The sequence below is a fragment of the Hirundo rustica genome, chromosome 3 (assembly GCF_015227805.2).
Source record: "Hirundo rustica isolate bHirRus1 chromosome 3, bHirRus1.pri.v3, whole genome shotgun sequence".
NCBI lineage: Eukaryota > Metazoa > Chordata > Aves > Passeriformes > Hirundinidae > Hirundo > Hirundo rustica.
This window is the reverse complement of record NC_053452.1, coordinates 87,223,057-87,243,965: the sequence shown is the minus strand read 5'-3', so window position 1 is coordinate 87,243,965 and position 20,909 is coordinate 87,223,057. Positions and strand designations below refer to the sequence as shown.

The following is a 20,909-nucleotide window of genomic DNA, read 5'->3' as shown; positions in this document are numbered from 1 at the left end:
CTGTGTACAACCCACCACCCTTCTCCCCAGCTTTCCCAAAAGCAGCCTACAGTTGAAAGTAATGCTGAAATTTCTTCCTGCATCTAGTTGGCAAGAAATACTTTGTATGGCAATACCGTTCATAAAAGTACTCGTTTTCAAAACCAGGTATCTACTGAAAATCAAAGTCCTAAGATCAAAGAGACCAAGATAAAAGCTTTGCCCCAGTAACCATCTCCTTTGCATTGGTTAAGTATCCATGATGTTAGGTTCTACTCAGCTAGCTTACTATTTATCAATTCCTTGGCAAGATATTTGTTCCAAATGCATATATTATCAAAGTGTTTCTTATTTCTGCTGGATACATGTAATTTAGATCAACCTAAGCTAACTGACAGCTGTAGAAGTCTTCCTTCTCTTCTTCTCATTTTTGTATGTTCAATAAAAAAGATGTTCACATTTTTTATGGCAATAGCACTAAAGTATATCAGCTACGATTTGTTCACTTTTAATACAAATCAGAGTTGAGACAAAGTAGAACGTTTTCCAACAGCTCAGAGTTCACTTCATTGCATAATACTGGAGCAAATTAAAAAAATAAAAGCAGTTGATATTCAGGGTGGCAATTGATAAACTTGACCTGTAACTTCTGAGGGAAAAAGGAAGTTATTTCAATTTAAGTATCAAAAAGTGAGAACTTTTACCTTTAGAGGTCGAATAGCTTCACAGAACTTTGTCCACCAGCTTTTCTCAATAGATTCCAGATGCCTCTCTCTCCTTCGAAGTGTCCTTAATCTATCTTCTAGTTGTTGTAAAGTTCGTCTATCCCTCGATGACAGAGGACGACCATCTCTGCACTGGTTACAAAAAGGGGGCAAAAGATCAAGTCACCAAATCAAGAAAATAGACTTGACAGCTACTTAAATTATTTAAAACAACTCTAAAGAATTTCTAGTATATAATTCATGCATGCATTACTTTTGTGACTGTCAAGAGGATGAAGCATGTAAGTCACAAGCTGCAACAAGAAGAATTCCTATTAGGTGGCAAAAACCACTTTTCACAATGAGTATGTTCAAAAACTTTAACAGAGTAGGTAGTCTTCATGGCTAGAGATGGTTTAAAAGCACAGTCATGATCTAAATAACCTGATCTAACCTGAAAGAGGTCCATATTTTGTGTAGAAGGTTGAACATGGTGATTTTCAGGTCACTTCCCATTAAATTCCATGATTAAGCCTATATATCCAGCTCAGCACTTCTTACTTTCTTCCCAACATTCCACTTGATATTCAGCTATGTTTCTTGAGCAAGAAACATAGGTCAGATAAGAGGCAGCATTACCCCAAGAATTAGTTGAATATACCAGATAATTTGTTTGATTATTATGCTTAAGAATGTCTTTTAATTTTGAGCCTTTAAACACAGAGCAGGAACCATTACACTCCACTAAAGTAGCACATCCTCACATCTCAGTTATTTGCTGTAAGCAAAAGCACCAAACTGGGCATTAGGTAGCTGAACCAAAATTGTTTTTAAAAATCGATGCTTGTGTATTACAAACTCATACATGGAAAAAGAGATTCTTTTATAGTAGGAAATGCACTAAAATTATATTCTAAAGTTTTGAAATTCCTTATTAATTATCCTCTTATTTTAAAGGATCCTTTCTGTAAATAACATAACACTTTATACCAGTGAAGTTAAAAATATTAAATAAATTTATCAAAAAGGCTACAACCACATTATAGGCATACATAACACTTAAATTGGAGGTTACAATATACTTTTAATAGAAACATGTACTATACCCTGTACAGCACTTCTGTGACTTAAAAAGGACTTTTTGACAACAGTTTAAGCTCTCAATCTGCAAGTTCACTCTTCAATTACTTAACACTAATGAAATAAGCCTACCAGATGCACAAGAATATACTACATATTAAATCATAGTAGAACACCTTCATACTTCTATTTTTTTTACTGTAAAGTACTCTCAGTAACACTTTCTTCACAACTTAATGCACATATAACTGAAGAACTAATATTTCCATTACAGAATGAGGCAAAATCCTGACCAGAATCCATAAACCAAGAAAAATTAGTTTGCAATAAAGGTCATGTTACAATAGAAACATAAATTAAGAACTTTCTACCTTTTGAACGTATAGTTTAGTTAGACTGAACAACTGGTCTTCTTTGCAAATTATCATAATCCAACAAGGTCTTCTACAATAAGGATTGATCCATTTGTCACAGATTTCTCATTTTGTCTCATATTGTTTCAGTAAGGGATGTCTTGGGAGCGTAATACTTTTTGCAAAACTAAAACATGGTAATTTAAACAGACTACTTTTTAGATTTCTTTATTTAACAAAGTATCTAAAACACTGAAGGTGCCCAGACGGTGTAGAGGTAAGCCAAGTATCAAGGGAAGACTGCTGGAACTGCTTCAACATCTCTGAGGTCTACTATCACAGAGCACACAACAGCACAGATGGACTGCCAGGATGGAAGCGAGGCACCTCCATGTCACTTTGCCCAATCAAGGCTGTGGAAACACTGGTCAAGCCATTACCTGAAATGGGTAGAAAAAAGAGGTGGGAGATTTTCCCCTATCATCTTGTATGTAAAAAAATCTTACTCCCCTTTGGCTTGCACTCAGAGAGTGCAAATTGTTAAAAGTGTCTTGCTTATATGAGGCATAGCATTAGCAGCAAAAGCATCATGGGTTCACAGATGGTATTTGCATCCTAGGGATATTTAGGACTCAGAACAGCTTTCCATATGTATTCTTTTTGTAAAGAAATTGGTTATAACAGCAAGGTACATTAACTGGGAAGCAAGAATATCTGGAGCTGTTATTTTTTCATAAAGATGATTAATAGTTTGATGAATCTAAATCATGACAGCTCAATGTGGCAAATATCCAGTGCTAACTACACTGCACTGAGTAAGCTGTCAAACTGGATGCTGTTTCTGGTAGCAGACTAAGTGAGGTTAATATCTACAAAGCATCTCCTCCACCCAAGCAGGCCTGGAGAAGTTTGAGACAGAAATAACTACAGCTGCAGGACTGACAAAAAAATGTAATCACTGCCACACAAATGACCACATGTGTTTCAAAGTAACTCAAATAACTGCAAGCTATTAATTTCTGACTTGCTATTTCTTCCAGAGCAAGGACTCTACAGCATGACCATGAACTAGTAAGCAAAGAAAAAAAAATATTAAGAAAGTGAGAACAATGAAGAACTTACCTTTGATTTAATCCTCAGTAAATGCTGTTCCACTTCTTCAATATCTTCAGTGTTCTCTAAACGTTCATAGGATGCACTGGTAGTCCCCTTAATCAAGTTTAAGGGCAAAGCTGACATACCATAAGCCTTAAATAAAAAGAAAACATACATACTCAAATTTTCTGCCACATATTTTCATCTGATAAGGCTGCTCTATGTTGTAGCTATGAGGTATCACAGCTGGGTGGCTTTTTCACCCCACCCGCATACTTTCACTGAGGCAACCAATTCCTTTCCCCTTTTGAGCAAAACATAACAAACATGCTATGCAAATTCCAGCATTCCATTTCATTCCAGTGGTACTTAAGTGTCTCATGATCACTAAGACATATTAAGACTTCATATAAGCACAGCACACTGATGATTTATCAAACTAGCCCTTGTTTTTTATATATCACATCGCTTCCAGAAACCTTAACTTTCCCACTTTAGATCAAAATGAACATTTTGTGCAGTACAGAGATTTCTAGATATTGAACAATAGCAGTTTTAGAAGCAAAGTACACACAAGTTCTTTGCAGCCAGTAGTCTTCAAGTTGCTTTTAAAATTAAATTGGGTCGAAAGTACCTAATTTACTAAAACCAAAATTCTACAGTAAAAAGGCAGCAAAAGTTATGTGAACAACTGAACTCAGTTACATTCCAATACTGCTTAGATACCCATTCAAATTCATAAATTTTGTTGGAATTTATTTCTCATTATAAACATTATAAGACATATATGTCTTTCAAAGTGTTTTGCCAGCTTCTACATGAACATCCAGATTTTTTCAATTAAAGGTCCCTAAGCTTTCCACTAAGATAAAAAGAAACATATTTGAAGCAAGGTAAACAAAAAAAAGGCACTACTTTCTCTCTGTTACCCTATGATTCTCAAGGATCAAGGCAAATATCAGAAGCTTCTCCAGGCAGTTTAGAGACATTAGCCCTAAGCTTGGAATTCATTTATTGACTCATCTCTGGGTCAGAAAAGGGCATAATCCAACATTGCTCTTGGTGCAGAGCTCAGCAGAAAAGCTCTTTTCTCCCTCAGCAATTAACACACAAGATTTTACTAGAGTCTTTGATAGCTGAATGCTTGCTAACAGAACTGTTTAGGATGAAAGAGAACTCTAAGATTATCCAGTTCAACCAGTAATCTAACACTGCGAAGTCCACCACTAAAGCATGTCCCTAAGGGCCACATCTACAAACCATTTAAATACTTCCAGAAGTTTGAAGAGCAGTTTTCTAGAATTTCACAGAAATACCACTCCCTCCTTCAAGCACAGCTTTACATTTCCTACTGAGAATAGGTTTAACACAAATGCTAGTGTGTTGAAAATGTCACCATACATGCTGTCACATCACGAGTTTTCTGCACGCAAGACACAATCTGACCTGCTTAGAAACCCACTTCAGCATAGTCTCAATGCACTGAACACAGAGCAAGGCACTGTCCATTTTTTGACTGTGTTTTTGAATACATCATAACTTAGCCTGGACTTGACAACTGTCCATAAATGTGTGTCAGCTCTCCCTTTAGACTGTCTCCTTTGACAATATTAAGCTGCTTTGCTACCTCATGAGGCTGCAGATATTGTCTACCTAGACTTTAGCAAAGCCTTCAACACTGTATCCCACAGCACACTCCTGGAAAAGCTGGCAGCCCATGGCTTGGACGGGAGCACTCTTGGCTGGGTTAAGAACTGGCTGGATGGCCAGGCCCAGAGAGCGCTGGTGAACAGCGCTGCATCCAGCTGCCAGTCAGTCACTGCTGGTGTCCCCCAAGGATTAGTGTTGTGGTCAGTCCTGTTTAATGTCTTTACTGATGCTCTGCATGAGGGGATTGTGTTACAGTGTGTTAATTGGGTTTATATTGTGTTTCATTTTTATATTGGCTTTGTAATGTTTCCCCTGTTCCCCTTGGAAACTACCACGTGGTTTGTCCCTGCTCGGCCATGCCCATCCCGCACTCTGGAATGTAACCCAACTCTGTTCCACTCCCACCTTATCCCTGATTGGGCAGTGGCTCGTCCCTGCCTCTAGGCCTGTCCCCTGGGGAAAAGCCCTGGGAGTGGCAGTGGCTCAGTCTCTCTGGTACAGGGACAGGAAAGGAGCTAAGTAAGAGCTCTGCCACCAGCGGGGGCACGACCCCAGAATAAAGCCATGATATCCCCTCATCAAGAGAGCAGGCTCTGTGCCTTTTGCCATCGGCGGTCGTCTGGATCTCAAAAGAACCACAGGACTGAGTCTACCATTAGCAAATTTGCAGGTGACAACAAGCTGAGGGAGACTGTTCATCTACTGGAGGGTAGGAGGGTTCTGCAGGGAGACCTGGACATACTGGATTGATGGGCCCAATTCAAGGATATGAGGTTCAGCAGGACCAAGTGTCAGGTCCTGCACTTTGGCCACAACAAACCCCTGCAGCACTACAGGCTGGGGACGGAGTGACTGGACAGTAGCACTGATGGACAGCTGGCTGAACATGAGCCAGGGTGTGCCCAGGTGACCAAGAAGGCCAGTGGCATCCTGGCCGGTGCCAGCAATGGTGTGGGCAGCAGGAGCAGGGCGGTCATTCTTCCCCTGTGCTCAGCACTGGTGAGGCCACACCTTGAGTGCTCTGTCCAGTTCTGGGCCCCCAATTTAGGAAGGATGCTGAGAGGCTGGAGCAAGACTGGGGAAGGGCAACAAGGCTGGTGAAGGGTCTGGAACACAAGTCCTGTGAGGAGCATCTGAGGGAGCTGGGGTTGTTCAGTCTAGAAAAAAGGAGACTCGGGAGACCTTAATCCTCCCTACAACTCCCTGAAAGGAGGCTGCAGCCAGGTGGGGATCGGTCTCTCCTCCCAAGCCACCAGTGAGAGGACAAGAGGACACCATCTTAAGCTGCACCAGGGGACGGTTAGGTTGGACATAAGAAGCTCTTCACAGAAAAGGTTATTGGGCCCTGAAATGGTCTGCCCAGGGAGGTGGTGGAGTGACTGCCCCTGGATGTGTTTAAAGAAAGTCTTGGATATGGCACTTGGTGCTATGGTCTAGTTGATAAGGTAGTGTGAGGTCATAGGTTGGACTTGATCTCAAAGATGATTCTGTAAAAAGCACTCTCCTAAAATTCTCTTCTCTAGGCCAAATAAAAAATTTCTTCAGCTTTTATTTATGCTTTGCTCTCTGCAACTTTGTAATCATGTCCACAAGCCTTCTTTGAAGCCTCTACAGTTTACCTGTTTCATAAACTAGGGGACCAAAATCAGACAATTTCCAGGTATGACTTTGGAAGTGCCAAATACAATGAAAATGTGTACACTCTTGCTGAGGCAAGCCCTGGACACTGTCTGGATTTCTGCTGCAAGGCACACTGCTGTATCATACTCAGCTTGCTGCCCAGTAGGACTTCCAGGTCATTTCCAACAGAACCATCTCCCAGCTGATCAGACCCAAGCACTAAATGTTACTTGGAATTAACCCATATCTGCTAAACCTGATGTCATTCTTGTTGCCCCAATCTTCCCATCTGTCAGTGTCCGTATGGTGCCTCTTCTGTTTTATCTATTTCTCCCAATTTGGCATATTTCTCAAACTATATGATTACTCAACACCATCACTCAGATCATTTATGAAGCCTAATGATATTGGGCCCTTACTGCCTCCAAAGAGCTCACTCAGATCAGCTAGTAGCATAACTACAGAATTTAGGGGACATGTGAACACCATACAACATCATAAACCAGAGTACAGGTTGCAATTTATCTGAGGTCCCACTCTGGAACCTAAAACATTTCTAGCCAGTGCTAGTGTGCAGAAACCCATAAGAGATTAGTACAATATGTACCTAAAAAATTTTACAATTTGATAGGATCTGAGCCTAAAAGTAATTAGATTTCAACATCTGAGGTTTCCACCTGTTCTTCAAATAGCTAACATATTAATTAACATATCAAGTATTCACTCTATGAAACTGTTAAGAAATAAAATCCAGGGCTTTAAAGCTTAGTCTAAGTTTCTACAAAGAAAAATACAGCTCTCAAAGTGCTGTACTGTTTTGCTGGTTTTGAAAATGTGAACTACATACTTGAACGTCAAACTCGCTCTTGTGATTCTAGCAATAAAGGCTGTCTAAAGTCCTTCCCTGAATACAGAAGATGCTAATAGTAAGATGATTATGCAAGTAAGGATCCCATCATCAGTGTGGGAAATGCACACATTGGTCCTTCAAGATGACAAATTATAGAATGAAGGACAGAGAAATGAGTCATCTCATGTGATGTGTCACAGGTCTGAACAGAAGCCATATTAGCTCATTTTCAGGGCTGCATTTTCCTTCAGGCTGATACAGAAGTTCAAGGCTGCCCTGGACAAAGTTCTAATCCCCTGGGTTAGTAAAACTGTTAAATTATTCAAGGGCTATTATTTTAGGCATCTGCAATTTAACATGCAAACAAGATATTGAGGATAGCAAAGGAAAACAAACCAAAGATGTACACTACAGCCAAGAGAGTGCTTAGTCCTGAAACAAACCGTGGGTTCAATGTTTGGAATATGAATCAAAACATACCAAAAGAGCCTTTAAAGCAATTAACACAAGTTAATGTACATAAATTTATATAAAACAAGTAATTAATTCTTGACATATTTATACCACTGAAACAACATATCCCAGGACTTATTTTTAGATGTTTTGTCTAGAAGTGTTCAGTCAAATAAGAGACACTGTACCAAAGAGTAAAACGAGATCTCCAAATGTAATAGCTACTGTATACAGTTTTGTAACATAGGTTCTTCAAAATAAACTGAGTCTGGAACTAAACACTAACTCTTCAGGCTGGTATCTGGTAACACATGTTGCAAGGACAGATCTCTAAGGTCTCAGACTCTATTTCTGCTCTTTTGGATGCTGGATAGCTTCATTGAAACCACATTTTTGAGTACAAAAAAAAAGTCTGAGTTTATAGTTAAGCCAACTTATTTTGAGAAGTATCCCCTCTCATGAATCACCACAAGTGGTCAACACAAGATCACGACTATTATTTAGCTTAAGGGCTGGAAAGCCAAATCCTAAGAGCTCACTACCTATTAACTACAAGTTAGAAGCATCATCCATGAGCAGCTGTCTCCTCATTTGAGTTTCTGTCCACAGGCATCTCTGGATGGATGAAGTTCGTACTTAAAGACTTTCTGAAGTATAAGGCCTTCTACACTAAAGGATAAGAGCAAAAACACAGAACAACTTACTGCAACAGAAAACCTGGCTTCCCAGCCTCATTAGAACAAAGCTTTTGAGACTCCTCTCTTATTTTTTACTCATGGAAGTGGTAGTTCAGTCTGAGACAGTAATTTGAAAATAAATCCATCTAAAGCAGGAGCCTGTAACGCTCAAGAATGCAACAAATATATCAATGTCTCTATGCAGTAACAGTTGGCACTGAAAAAGCAGTGAGAAGCATGCTCTACCTGTTCTCTGAGCATGCCACTGAGCCCAAATAATCTCCATGCTTCAGACAGAGCATTAAATACCTTATAAGAAATTACAGGAGAATTGAGACTTGCAAACTCATACAACCCATGGCCAGATGAGGGAAGTCTCTTATTAATTGCCTGCTATTGCTAATAACAGTCACTCAGAAACAGAAAGCAGAAGTGAAATTGTAACAAGTTGAAAATCATGTTTTACTGAAGTTGTTGCAGAAAGCAACTACTTCAGGGATAAACTCTTGAGTATTAAAAAGATCCAAAAAGGCTTTCCACTGAAAACCATAACCTCTAGTGTAAGATTTTAAGTAGCACAAACTATGAAAGAATTTCACCTAAAGCAAGTATTAAGGTGGGAACACCTAATCATCAATCACATCAGCCATAAACACATAGATCAGTTGAGAGGAAGACAGCAAAATCCATTAAAATTAATATAGTAAATTACTTGAAAATAGAGTTAAGTGACTTAAACCTGAACACCTACTGCAAAAAGCCTGAAGCCATCAGGCGTTATAATCTAACTGGAAGTTGATTATGTTTCACTTTCTAATCTGCTATGTTCAGCTAACAAGATATGGTCAAATGATTAACCTATGGCCCAAACAGGATAATCTCCTCCTTGTTAGACATCAAACAGAACAAGTAAATTTTTTCTCATCAGCTTGATGCACAACCAGAACTAAAAATGAAGACGAGGTAACAACTTTTTCTATTAAAGATACTTAAAAAATAAACTTGTAATTTCAATAAATTATCAAAAAGTATTTGTATAGCATATCAGAATGACTTCCTGCTCCATTTATTATTAGGGGTCTGTATATCATGCAAGTGGCTTTAAAGTGGTTATCACTGAGGTTTTTAAAAGATGTCTATCTAGTCTTGGGCAAGAAGCGCAGGAATAAATATTGACAAACATTTCTTGCACAGCAGTGCCCTCTAGCGAAATCACATTAAAAAAGCCAAATTAAAAAGAGAATTCTTCTAACAAACTGTATTTAAAAGACACCAGAAATACTCTCAGCTTTAAAGATACAAATATTCAAATTCCTATTTTCTTGCAACAGCTTACATCAGTACTTCACCTCAAAGTGTGACCATGAAGGACAAAATGTTCAGTTCTACCAACTAGACTGACCAAAATGCATCTATTCAAGTTAGAAACATTTAAACTATTTTAATATATGCAATATTTAAGAAATACAGTCAATTATGATCTAATTTGCTTCAATACAAGTGTCCCAATTAAAAAAAACCCTCAATTTAAAGAATTATTTCAGTATAAAAGATAATTTTATATAGTAATAGCCTAATTAGCCTTTTATTTGAATCATACTAAACATGAGGGAAGTCACAGAATACATTTTACCTTTCATAATAATTGACATAATTCAGTTGCTTATATTGAACAGCTCTGTACAAGTACAAGGCATTTTTGCCAGCATTGCTTCTGACTGAGCAGGTTGGTCAGTGAGGTGCATTTTCAGGTGTCACACCAACACAAGCAACACTGAGTTTAAGAGGAACTAGGACTCCACCTTGATTGAAAGTGTACCTACTCTGTGCAGCTTGACTGCACAGTTCTCTCGAAAAGTAATCTGACCCTAAAAGGACTCATTATCTGCTTTTTTTTCTAAAGCCATGTCTCCATCTCTGACTGCCTACTCATACTACCATTCATTCAAAAATAAAAATTGGAATTCAAGAATCTTATTTCCAGAGCAGCATTAAGCATGGCAAATAGTGACAGCAGTTCATATATCTTCCCTTAAATTATGAGGGGTAAAGGAGAAAGCCTACTAAACGCATCTGAAGACAGCAAACTCTCTCATGGACTGTTGGCTATTTGCTTCCTCTAAAAATCTCATGCCATACAGCTTCAATAATCATTCAGTGTCTTATCTGGTAAAATTTCTCATGGAAAGTTTTAGCATCCAATCTTCAGTTGCTATGAGAGCACAACTTCTTGAACAACATTGTTATAAAAAACATCTCAAAGCACGGAACAGATTGACCATACAGAACAGGCAGGTTCACTATGACAACTCTTGCATGATCTGCAGTACACAACATGAATCTTGCACTGAGCACTTGTTTCTCCATTTCTCTATTCTTCATCCCTACAGTATCCTGCTATACATTTACCTTCATTCCTCATAATAATGTTTTCTCTTCACCATACAGACTCATTTTTTGTCAATGTTTAAGTGGACAAAAAAATGCCATTAAGGTTTCTAAGATACAGAAGCCAAATACAACAGCCTCAACACTACAGTTGCTCTACTACACGCTGTGAACTAGTGCTTGCTGGGCAAAACATCTGTGAAAGAGTTAACTCTGCTTCAGTTACAGTACTGACCATAATTATTTTGTCTAGTTGTCACCTTCTATACTGCTCCATCAGGCTTAGAAAAGCATTAAAAACCAGACGAGTAACTTACTTTAAAATTTTAGAATTGGAATGTAGATTATCATTTTTCCAACAGTTTAATATCTACAGTTCTTCAACAGTGTAGTAGGAATCAGGCTGTTAAAACAACCATCAAATTGGTTTGCTATTATGGTTATTTACTACTTCACAGAGATGTGAACCTAATGAAAGAATTACATTTCTCTACTATTTCAGAATTGGCATTGAAATGATTAACTAGTAATGACGATGAATGCTACTAACATCTCAATTTCTCAATGCCTGTTTGACATCTGCTTAAAAGAATATCACTAATGAATGAGTGCTTTTAAAGTTAGACAGATTCTAAAAGGTTTTGAGCTCTTTGGTTGTTAATAACATCAAATGCAGAAAATTAAATCTCAATCTGGACAAAAATTAGGTGTGAAAAGGTCAACACATTTGTGAGTAGACAAGCACTTCCTCTTTCAGGACAGAGGAAAACAGCATTTTACAGTTCCATAAGAAATCAAATAATGTTTATTAAATGTTTAGGAAAACTACAAAGCCAATTATAATCATCCTTCAAGGACATGCTAAATGAGATGTGCAAGATCACTCAAAAATTCATCTGCCTATTATTGTATGAGTAACTCATTATTCTGTCTTGAATTCAAAGTATCAATTCATAGCAATCTGGAGCTCACAACTATTGTTCTAATACCTAAGGCTATGTAGAACCATTTCAATGTAAAACACATTAATGAAAGTATAGATGCAAACTACATCATCTGTGAAACTGTTTCAAACTCTTCCCCAGCCAAAACCAGCATAGCACTGAAGGCCTAATTTATCATTTTCTTGCTACTATTCCATATTTATAGACATAGAAAGCTGTCAGTATAAATCATCAATGCCATGGATTTGCAGAACCCCCCTGAAGATGACTTGTTCACATGTCTTACTAAACAATTTTAAGTATCAAGCATTGTACTTTCAGTACATTACATAAGGCCAAAAAAGTAGACTTAGTGATAAAGCTTGAAAATAAAAAAGCAACTACCAATTAAGGATTATGTTGAGAGACATAGGTCTAAATAATGTTCATTTAAACATTGCATATACTTGAGAAAATGAAATCTATGTTTATGCTCATGTCAGTAATACTAATGTATCAAGTGAACATTTGTAACTCCATCTACATTATTCACCTATACTATTATTTCCCCTTAAAAAGTTAAAAATTGAGCAGACACATCTTTCCTAGTTTCATCTTTCTTGTCCCTTCCTGGTCTTCCAAACTGTCAATTAAAATCAAAAAAAGATTATTCTTCGGTGTATTCGGCAAGGAAATGCAACATGAAGTTTTAGTATTGTATTCTAAAAAAATATGCCAAAAAGTATCAGCTCAAAGTCAGTTAAAAGAAACATAACTGCAGCTTTTATATTGATACATCCATTTACAGAAGGATGCAAACTTGCTTTTTGTCCAACCAAGTTGCAGAGTCACGAAATTTCTATTACTTAGAAAAAGAATAGGTATTAAAAGTTTGGTTGTTGTTCCCGTACTCTGAATTGACAGTCTCCCTTTCACTTACTCAATGAGCTTCTGAAAATTGCCACCTATCAAAGTACCTGAAAGTTATTACTATCTTCTGACACAGAACAGTCTTGCACAAGCTAGCAGTTATTAAAATATAACTAACTTGTTTTCTGACATTGCACAGTTTTTTCAAAGTGCCCACTGTACTTTTTAAAACACTAGTTGTACTGAGGTGAATAAATCATCGTAAGAATCTCTAATAAATATTTTCTTATTTTTTTTTTTTCCCCACAAATTAACAACTGTGAATAAATAGTTGTTCAAACTAAACTAAATAAGGTTACAACAGTAAAACCAGTATTGTGGAAAAAATTAATCCAATAAAGAGCCAATCTTATTGACAACCATTGTCACCTCAACCATTCCATAGCTTAGACCCAAGCTTAAAGAGAAGATACCTCACGCCATGAAGTTCAACACAGTGTAACCCACTGGTACCACTGTAAACCCTGCAGATCCACACAGCAGAACGCCAGAGGGACTCTGGAGGTCAGCTGGTTCAACACCTCTGCCCAAGCAGGGTCCCCTAGAGCTGCCTGTCCAGGACCACATAGCTACGGCTCCGAGTATTTCCAAGGAAGAGTCTCCACAATCTTTTTAAGTGGTCAGTCACCTTCACAGTGTTTCAGCTTGTGCCCTCTGCTTCTGGCCCCATTCCTAGGTACCAGTAAACACCACATAGCTCCATACTCTTCATACTCTTCCTTCAGATGTTTGTACACTTTGCTAAGACTTCCCCTATTGGGATTATTGAGAGAGAGACAGGATTACTGAGATTCATGTTAAAGCATGATTTATTGCTCTTATCTTCTACAGTCTCATGAAGGAGTGAGAATGTCCTCATGTCATAAGCCAGTAGTAGTTACAAAATCTCTAGCTACAATGTCCTATTGGCAATAAACTACTGCCACAGTTTGTTTGCATTTTCACACCAGTCGCTAATTGAACTATCTCACACGTTTTGCCAGAGTGCAGACCTTCTTAACCAACCATATAATGATACACAAACTTACAGTACTACATCTTATAATTTCTTACTACCTTTCTTACTATTTCTATGGCTAAACTTTAAAACTTTTCATTACCTAGCTTGACATGTTTCTGCTTAAGCTACAAATCCACATTCTTGCTTCTGGTCCCTAAATCTGGAAGCCTCTTCCAAGGTCTGAGATCAAACCCTGTATTCATTTCTATGTCTAAGCCTGCAGGCTCAAGATTTTGAGAGTTTCCTGTGCCTTGATTTTCCACATTCCCCTAAGTCACCTTTTTGTCTTGGCTGCCAGTCTTGGCTCCCACCCCTTCCTTATAAGAGGAAAGTGCCTCGATTATCTTTGTAGCTCTTTACCAGCCATCCTTCTACAGCTCAATCTCTCTTGCACGGAGAAGCCCAGAACTCTAGGTGTGGCCTCACCAAGGCTGAGAATAAAGGCAGAGCCACCAACAACCTGCTAGCAATACTCCTCCTAGTACATTTCAGGATACCACTGGCCTTCTCTGCAGCAAGAGTACATTCCTGGCTCATGGTTAACCTGGTGTCCAGCAGAACTCCCAGGTTCTTCTCAGAGCTGCTTTTCTCCTGAGTGGTCCCCCTACACATATACACATTCATTCCTCCTCAGCTTTGCATGTTCCCTTGCAGAATTTGATTCTGTTCCTGTCAGCCCACTTCTCCAGCCTAGCAAGATCCTTCTGAATAGCTCCAACATAAACTCCAGACAGTATTCTCCCAGTTCTGTGTCACATGCAAGTTTGCTGAGTGTTCTCCCCCATCATCCTGATCATTAATGAGAAAATTGAACAGGACTGGAACCAGTATCAGTCCCTGGCATACACAAGTGACTGCCCTCCAACTAGACTCATGCCACAGATCACCATCCAGTGGGCCTAAATATTCAGCCAATTCTCAATTCACTTCACTATCTGCTCACCCAAGCCCACAAGCTTCTCAAAGAGGATCTTATGCGAGAGGCTCAACATGGGCTAGATGAAGATTTTCCAAACGTGGTGAAGCCACATCACCAACAAGAGATGTTGTTAGCATGTTATAACAGTACTGTGTGTGAAAAGCTGAAGGCTGACATGAGATGTATTACTCTGGAAACTTAGCTCAAAAGTGTTCTTCAGAAAAAAAAACCTGAAGCTGCATAATAAAGTGCTATGCATATCTGTCCATAAACTTGCTTCCACAATTTTAAATTATGTTTAAAAACGGTATTGTAGCAATATGAATAAGATCTAGAGACAGCACTCACTTAAACTGTTATACAATTAGAAAGAAGTCATGCTGTTTAAAAACATTCTGCTTGGCCACACATATAATTGATTTTTGGTTTCTTTGGTCCTAACCTATATGCCTGCTAGAGTCCAAGCTTTTGGGAAATTTTGACAATTCAGTTCTGTGCCCACATCTTAAAAAAGTAAGTACCTTAGGAAGAATAACTGCTCATTGGAATTAAAAAAAAAAAAAAAAAAAAAAAAAAAAAAAAAAAAAAAAAAAAAAAAAAAGAAAGAAAGAAAGAAAAGAAAAGAAATTTGTGGATTTACCACTATGGACTTTTTAATAAAGTGAGACACTTATCAAATACAACAAAGACATCTGCTTTAGATTAAGTTTACACACTAGTGCCAAAACATCTAGCCTCATGCTAAATACCTCTGATCTTGCTTTGCGATCAAGTGTTAGAGAAGCTCTGTATTTCCTGTAGAATGCCAACACTACTAGAAAAATGTCCTGACTCAAAAACCACACAGTTCACAGCTGGACATCTTTATAGTGCAGAGAAGACCTGTTGCCACATTCTGCAGGACTGTCCCAAATATCATCACATGGAAAACTAAACAGAACAAACCAATTTATGTTCAATTTAAAGTGTGGAGTTAAAATCCTCTAAATACTCCTTTAACTCCTTAATCATCTTCCTTGCATATAATCTTCTCATTTGAATGACACAGTGTTAAGAAATACCATAAAATATTTAATTTGCTCCTTTATTCAAATATTAGCTCTTGACTCCTGAAGATATATTCTAGCAAGCACGGAACTTGAATTAAAATCTAATTCTTATAATAATTCTTGCTTTTTAGTAGGTACCAAAAACATACACAATCTTCTGTATTATGTTATCAATGAAAGTAGTTGTGAGTTCTCATTGACCTTTTCTTGGAAAAGCAATTTTTGCACTAACTCCTTAAGCTGGTAATTTCCATGCTAATACCCACCCCCCTTCCCCCCAGTGATTTACCTTAAGGGATAAGATGCTTTCAGGATCAGTATTTATTACTAACACTTCCCAAAGCTTTTAACTAGTATTTCACAGAAATTGAGATTAGAAACTTTTCACACCAAAGAAGTTTTATTTCTTTGGCTGTTGCCATATTCTATTAGCTTTCTGTGAATGTTTACATTTTGTAGTCAAGTCTTCTCACACTTGTAGCATAAACGAGAGTTGTTTTTCACATTCCTCTCTGATGAGGGACAACTGATTAACTTCTAGCCTGGCCAGTGGGATGGAGAAGTGGTAACCTTGTTCTCCAATCCCTGGTCATTGTCCAAAATCTATATAAACAAAGTAATCCAAACAAATTAGCCTTCTTTAACCTTAGAGTTAGTGTGAGTATCATTTCTCTTAGTGTCCTCTAGCAACATTTGGCAATTTGAGTTTTAACAGTGTATTTCATCCTACCCCATTCAGACGCTGGGGAAAAGCTCACAACTCAAAAGCAAAACTCTGCGTTTTCACTCAAATGGCAAGAAAAGCTCTTCTCAGTATGTATCACTGCATCAAAGTTACTGTGATCTTGGTGTTTGAAGCCATAGAAAATGGAACCCAGCAATCTAATATAATAACAACCCCATTGAACTGCAGTGTTACCTACATATCTATCATAGTCAGTAACACAAGTGCTCAGTTATCCGCAACTCTGGTCCAGCATGATGCTTCAATTTGTGCTGCCCCTCAACTGTCACGTTCATCCCTCAAATCACAACATATCAAGTGCTACAACACAGTACGATCAGGTAAGAATTCTGTTCTTCGTTGCATTAACAGCTCACCATGTAATTCGGAATAATATATTAAACCAACCAGGGCCTTGAGAGGCCCTGAACATGGGATTGATCCTTAAAAAATAGGTTTTAACTAGATTAGTCCTTGGGGTAAATTTGCTCATTCCATAATTTAAACTGCCGCCATTTACAATCTCAATAACACCACCTTGATGTATCCCTCCTACTGTGGAAGCAGGAGGATATGCTTTCATAAAGGAAGCCTACAAGCATACACGTGCTGAAGTGAGCTTTTACTCCCTATTTCTACTCAAATTCAAGGCTACCTGCTGACAGTGCCAAAGCCTTTTCCCCCCAACTTTTCACAGTATTGTGTATTACCACAACAAAGAAATTCAATTTTAGAGCAGCCATAATCTAATTCTTCATGCTGAAGGCCAAACAAAGCAGTACTGCTAACATACATTTAACTAATTGTAAAATGGATAAATTGCACTGCCAGGGACTTTAATAAAATCACTTGATGCATCTTTTTCATGGTTTCTTCCATAAATAACATTTTAAGATGAAATCAGTCAACTGCAGTCACAGCATTGCTATTTATTTTTTGTGTTTTGTGTTATAGTAGGCATTCAATATGAAGCCATTTTTAATTATGTATGATGGGATTTGCTAGCATATTACTTACTACAATACAACCTTTATTAGATTAGCATTTAGCATAGATTTTTTTCTTTACTGTGAATGAGTAGACCAGATGTACCTGTTCTTAGTTTCCCTTTAACAATACAATAGCAACTCTGGCACTGAAACAGGCTGAGGATATGCAGAAGTCAGGGGAAAATCAAAAAATTTCAGCTATGTTTATACTACAAATCCTCAACTCTTCAATGACCACAGGTCTGAGATCACCTCCGTCCAGAGACACAGGAACTCAGATCCCACATATGGTATCCCCATCTATTCTTTTTTCCATCATCTACTAAGCATTTGAGGAAAATTTTGAAATAGGTGTCTTTGTTCTAGTGTTCATTCTTACATAACATTCTCTTTCTGTGTTTAAAAACAACTAACACCAATGATCAAATAGTGGTTTGATGACTAAGCACAAATTTCTCCCACCTTTGGAAACTGGGATAAACAATTTGATAGGCAGGCAGAAGGCTGCCTGAAAAACACAGGAGCCTAACTACTTACTTGTGCAACGTCCAAAGTCAGCAGCAAGCATTCCAAACAATGCCCTACAGACTTGTCTGCGCACTCATGTCTGTCTCATCTAGAGCTGATTTTTTTTTTTTTTAAACAAAGCTAATATAGCAAAAAAAACCCCACCCCAAAAACGCAAACACATGGGAAACTATCAAGTTACTCCTTCCAGATTCATGTTCTCCTCCTCTGAAGTAGAGCAAGTGGAGTAATCCAAACTGGCAAAGACAGACAGAAACTGCACTCTGAGCCAGTTTCTCCCTGAGGTTTAGGGAAGTACCACAGGACAGAAACTTTTCATTACCGAAGCAATTTTCGTATTATGTCATACCACTGGGACAAGTCCAGCCCGTGCTGTTGCAGGTAAAAATAGCTTAAATATGGAAGCCTGACCATCGCTGCTGGTGGGAAAGGTATTATGAAAGCTCTAGAGCTTGAAGAACTGTTCCAACTTTGAGAACAGACCTTCTAATAGGTGTTTTTCACTGTCTGTAACACATTCATAACTCAGTCCACCCATATATCAACGCCAGCTCACTATTTCAGCATAAGATTCTACAACTGCCTGCAAACAATGACAAAAACCTCACATTAGAGGTAGATAACAACCCACTCCTGTGTGAGCTCATGCCCAAAAGTTCTGTAAAACAGCTCCTCCATTTCTCTCACTCTCCCTTAACACCTACTGTGAAACAGAACAGATAGCTCTGGAAGGATGAAATACACTTAAAAATAAAGGAAATCAACTTCACACTCCAGGCATTTACATAGACAGCTCAGCTGAACTTTACAAAGCAACAAATTAGCCCCAAAATCTTAGTAATTAAGGCATTAAGATAAGAGTTAGTTCTCATGCTTGATGTTGCACTTCATTTATAATTCAACAATACTGAAGAATTAGGTATTGTCTTCATCTGAGAAAACAGAGAACACTGAAGTTATTGAACACGTATTTCCAGGTTCCATATATTTCCAGGTTCAGCTAGTGTTGAAGACAGAAGCATACTGTGAAACTTAGCTGAATGGTGCCTACAACCAGTCTTGGTTCAAAAACAAGTTGGCAATAACATTGGAAGTAGGAGATATTAGCAGAAAATTGAAAAAAAAAATCCAAGAACCACAGTCATAAAGGTTGGAAAAGACCTCCAAAATCATCAAGCCCAATTTCTGACAGAATACCACCATGCCCACTAAAGCATATCACAAAGCACCACACCTGCTAAGGTTTTTATTGTAAATAGTTTACAATTCAGTCAGGAATAAAGTTGCTTTATTTTTACAATCTCACATTCTAGATGTCAGCTAACAGTTATAAAAATCATACTTGGCTGTTTCAACAAAACACTGATGATATTATCCTAGCAAATGAGTTTTTTCTTTTGTTAGTCTCATGGCTAAAAGAACATTATATGTGCTCTTCAGTAACGTAATGTAGTTGAACAAGAAATTTATCTTTTCTTCTATAATTAAAGGAAACTAATCAAAATCCAGCATATTACAGGCTAATTGGAAGTCTAGATCTTTTTTGACCACCACATGAACCAGATGTCAGCAAGATAACCTGAATCGTTTAATGACCCATGCCACTTTAAGAAAAGATTTAAAGTAATAAAATTTATCATCTTGGTCAGTATAAATAAAATTTATCACTTAGTCAATGGGGCTGAGAGCAATTCAGCTCACCTAAGATGCCCACTAGCTGATCCACCCAATTGCTCTCCTACCTACTGCAAGGACCCTGATGGCTGCCTGATGTCAGGGTTCTGACGCATCTGCAAACCTGTACTGAACTGCCTTCCATAACTCTGCTGTAACTTACACCAGCTGGAGAGACAGAAAATCATTAGTTATACTTGTTACTCATTTAAGAATCTAAAGGTAGTATTTCATAGGCACCTTACCCCATTCTCACTTTGTTAAATCCTGGTTCAAATTTTATACATTTATAGTTTGCCTGAAACAGACACCTCCTTGGGTACCAATGCTTCAAAATAATTTACTGCATAAGCTATTGCTACAAAGCCACTTAAAGTCCACTAGCAAAGCTACATGGGAACAATTGTGTTAGAGCCAGGCTCCAATGGAAAAAAACACTAAGTTCATGTCCTTGCTGATATAAAGATTAAAACCTGTCAGAAAAACAGTAATTTCTCAGAAACTTTAAAGCTTTGTCTGTTATCAGTCAGTTATCTTAAGCTTTTGAGCTCCTTCGTTGTTGCAAAATTTTACCTTGATGAGAAACTAACACACGTACCATTACAAACACACTGATTATTAACTGAATTAAGAAACAGAACAGATTGGGAAAGCTAATGACTACATAAACATTAAATGTTGGCCAAAGCTAGTACATTAACACAGTTCATTTTCTTTGTACATAAAAACAAGAGTCAAGCAGTTGAATTCACATAACCTTAATCATACCTTTTACAACTGGGTTACAGAATGAACCCCACCAAATCTCTCTCACAAAGAACTGCAGTACTTTAGCTCCAGATCAACCCTAGGTTATGCACACTTCAATAAATAAAAGAGTGCAACATTTAATTCTCTACATCAGGGTGGAGAAATAAAGGCTTAAGAAAAAGAAAAGACAGTGACTGTGTTACAAGTCACGAGTAATGTGACATCCCCTTGCATAAACACATCAAATTAAAGTCTGATCTGTGCTCAGTACTTAAACAGTAGTCCTTAAAGCTGCAGCAAAAAGTTAGAACTTAGAATGACTGTTTCAAACCATGAAAATCCAGAGCTAAACACACTGCTGAATCTTTTTAAGATGACAAGTTTTCCACACAGGTACAATCAGCGATAACCTCAAATATCATGAAGGTAAAAACCTGAAAACGTTGTGTAACAACTTACTGTGTAAGTGATAGCTGCCAACATTCCAATCACAGTCAAGGAACTAATGGAAAATGAAAGTGCAGTCAAGCCATCTGCAAAAAAACCAGAAAAGAACCCATTGAAAATACAGTAG

General features: G+C 37.8%; 1 protein-coding gene across 2 annotated transcripts in view; it reads right to left on the bottom strand.

The window, feature by feature from the left end:
* The window catches only part of LMBRD1 (LMBR1 domain containing 1), a 69,597-nt gene that overhangs the window by 23,565 nt on the left and 25,123 nt on the right, over nucleotides 1-20,909 (bottom strand). For both annotated transcript variants that reach the window (XM_040059898.2, XM_040059899.2), the window contains exons 7-9: nucleotides 20,795-20,868; nucleotides 3,239-3,364; nucleotides 684-836 (exon numbers count right to left, since the gene is read on the bottom strand). In XM_040059898.2, coding sequence (XP_039915832.1) covers nucleotides 684-836; nucleotides 3,239-3,364; nucleotides 20,795-20,868 — 353 coding nt within the window. The remainder of the gene's footprint in view (nucleotides 1-683; nucleotides 837-3,238; nucleotides 3,365-20,794; nucleotides 20,869-20,909) is intronic.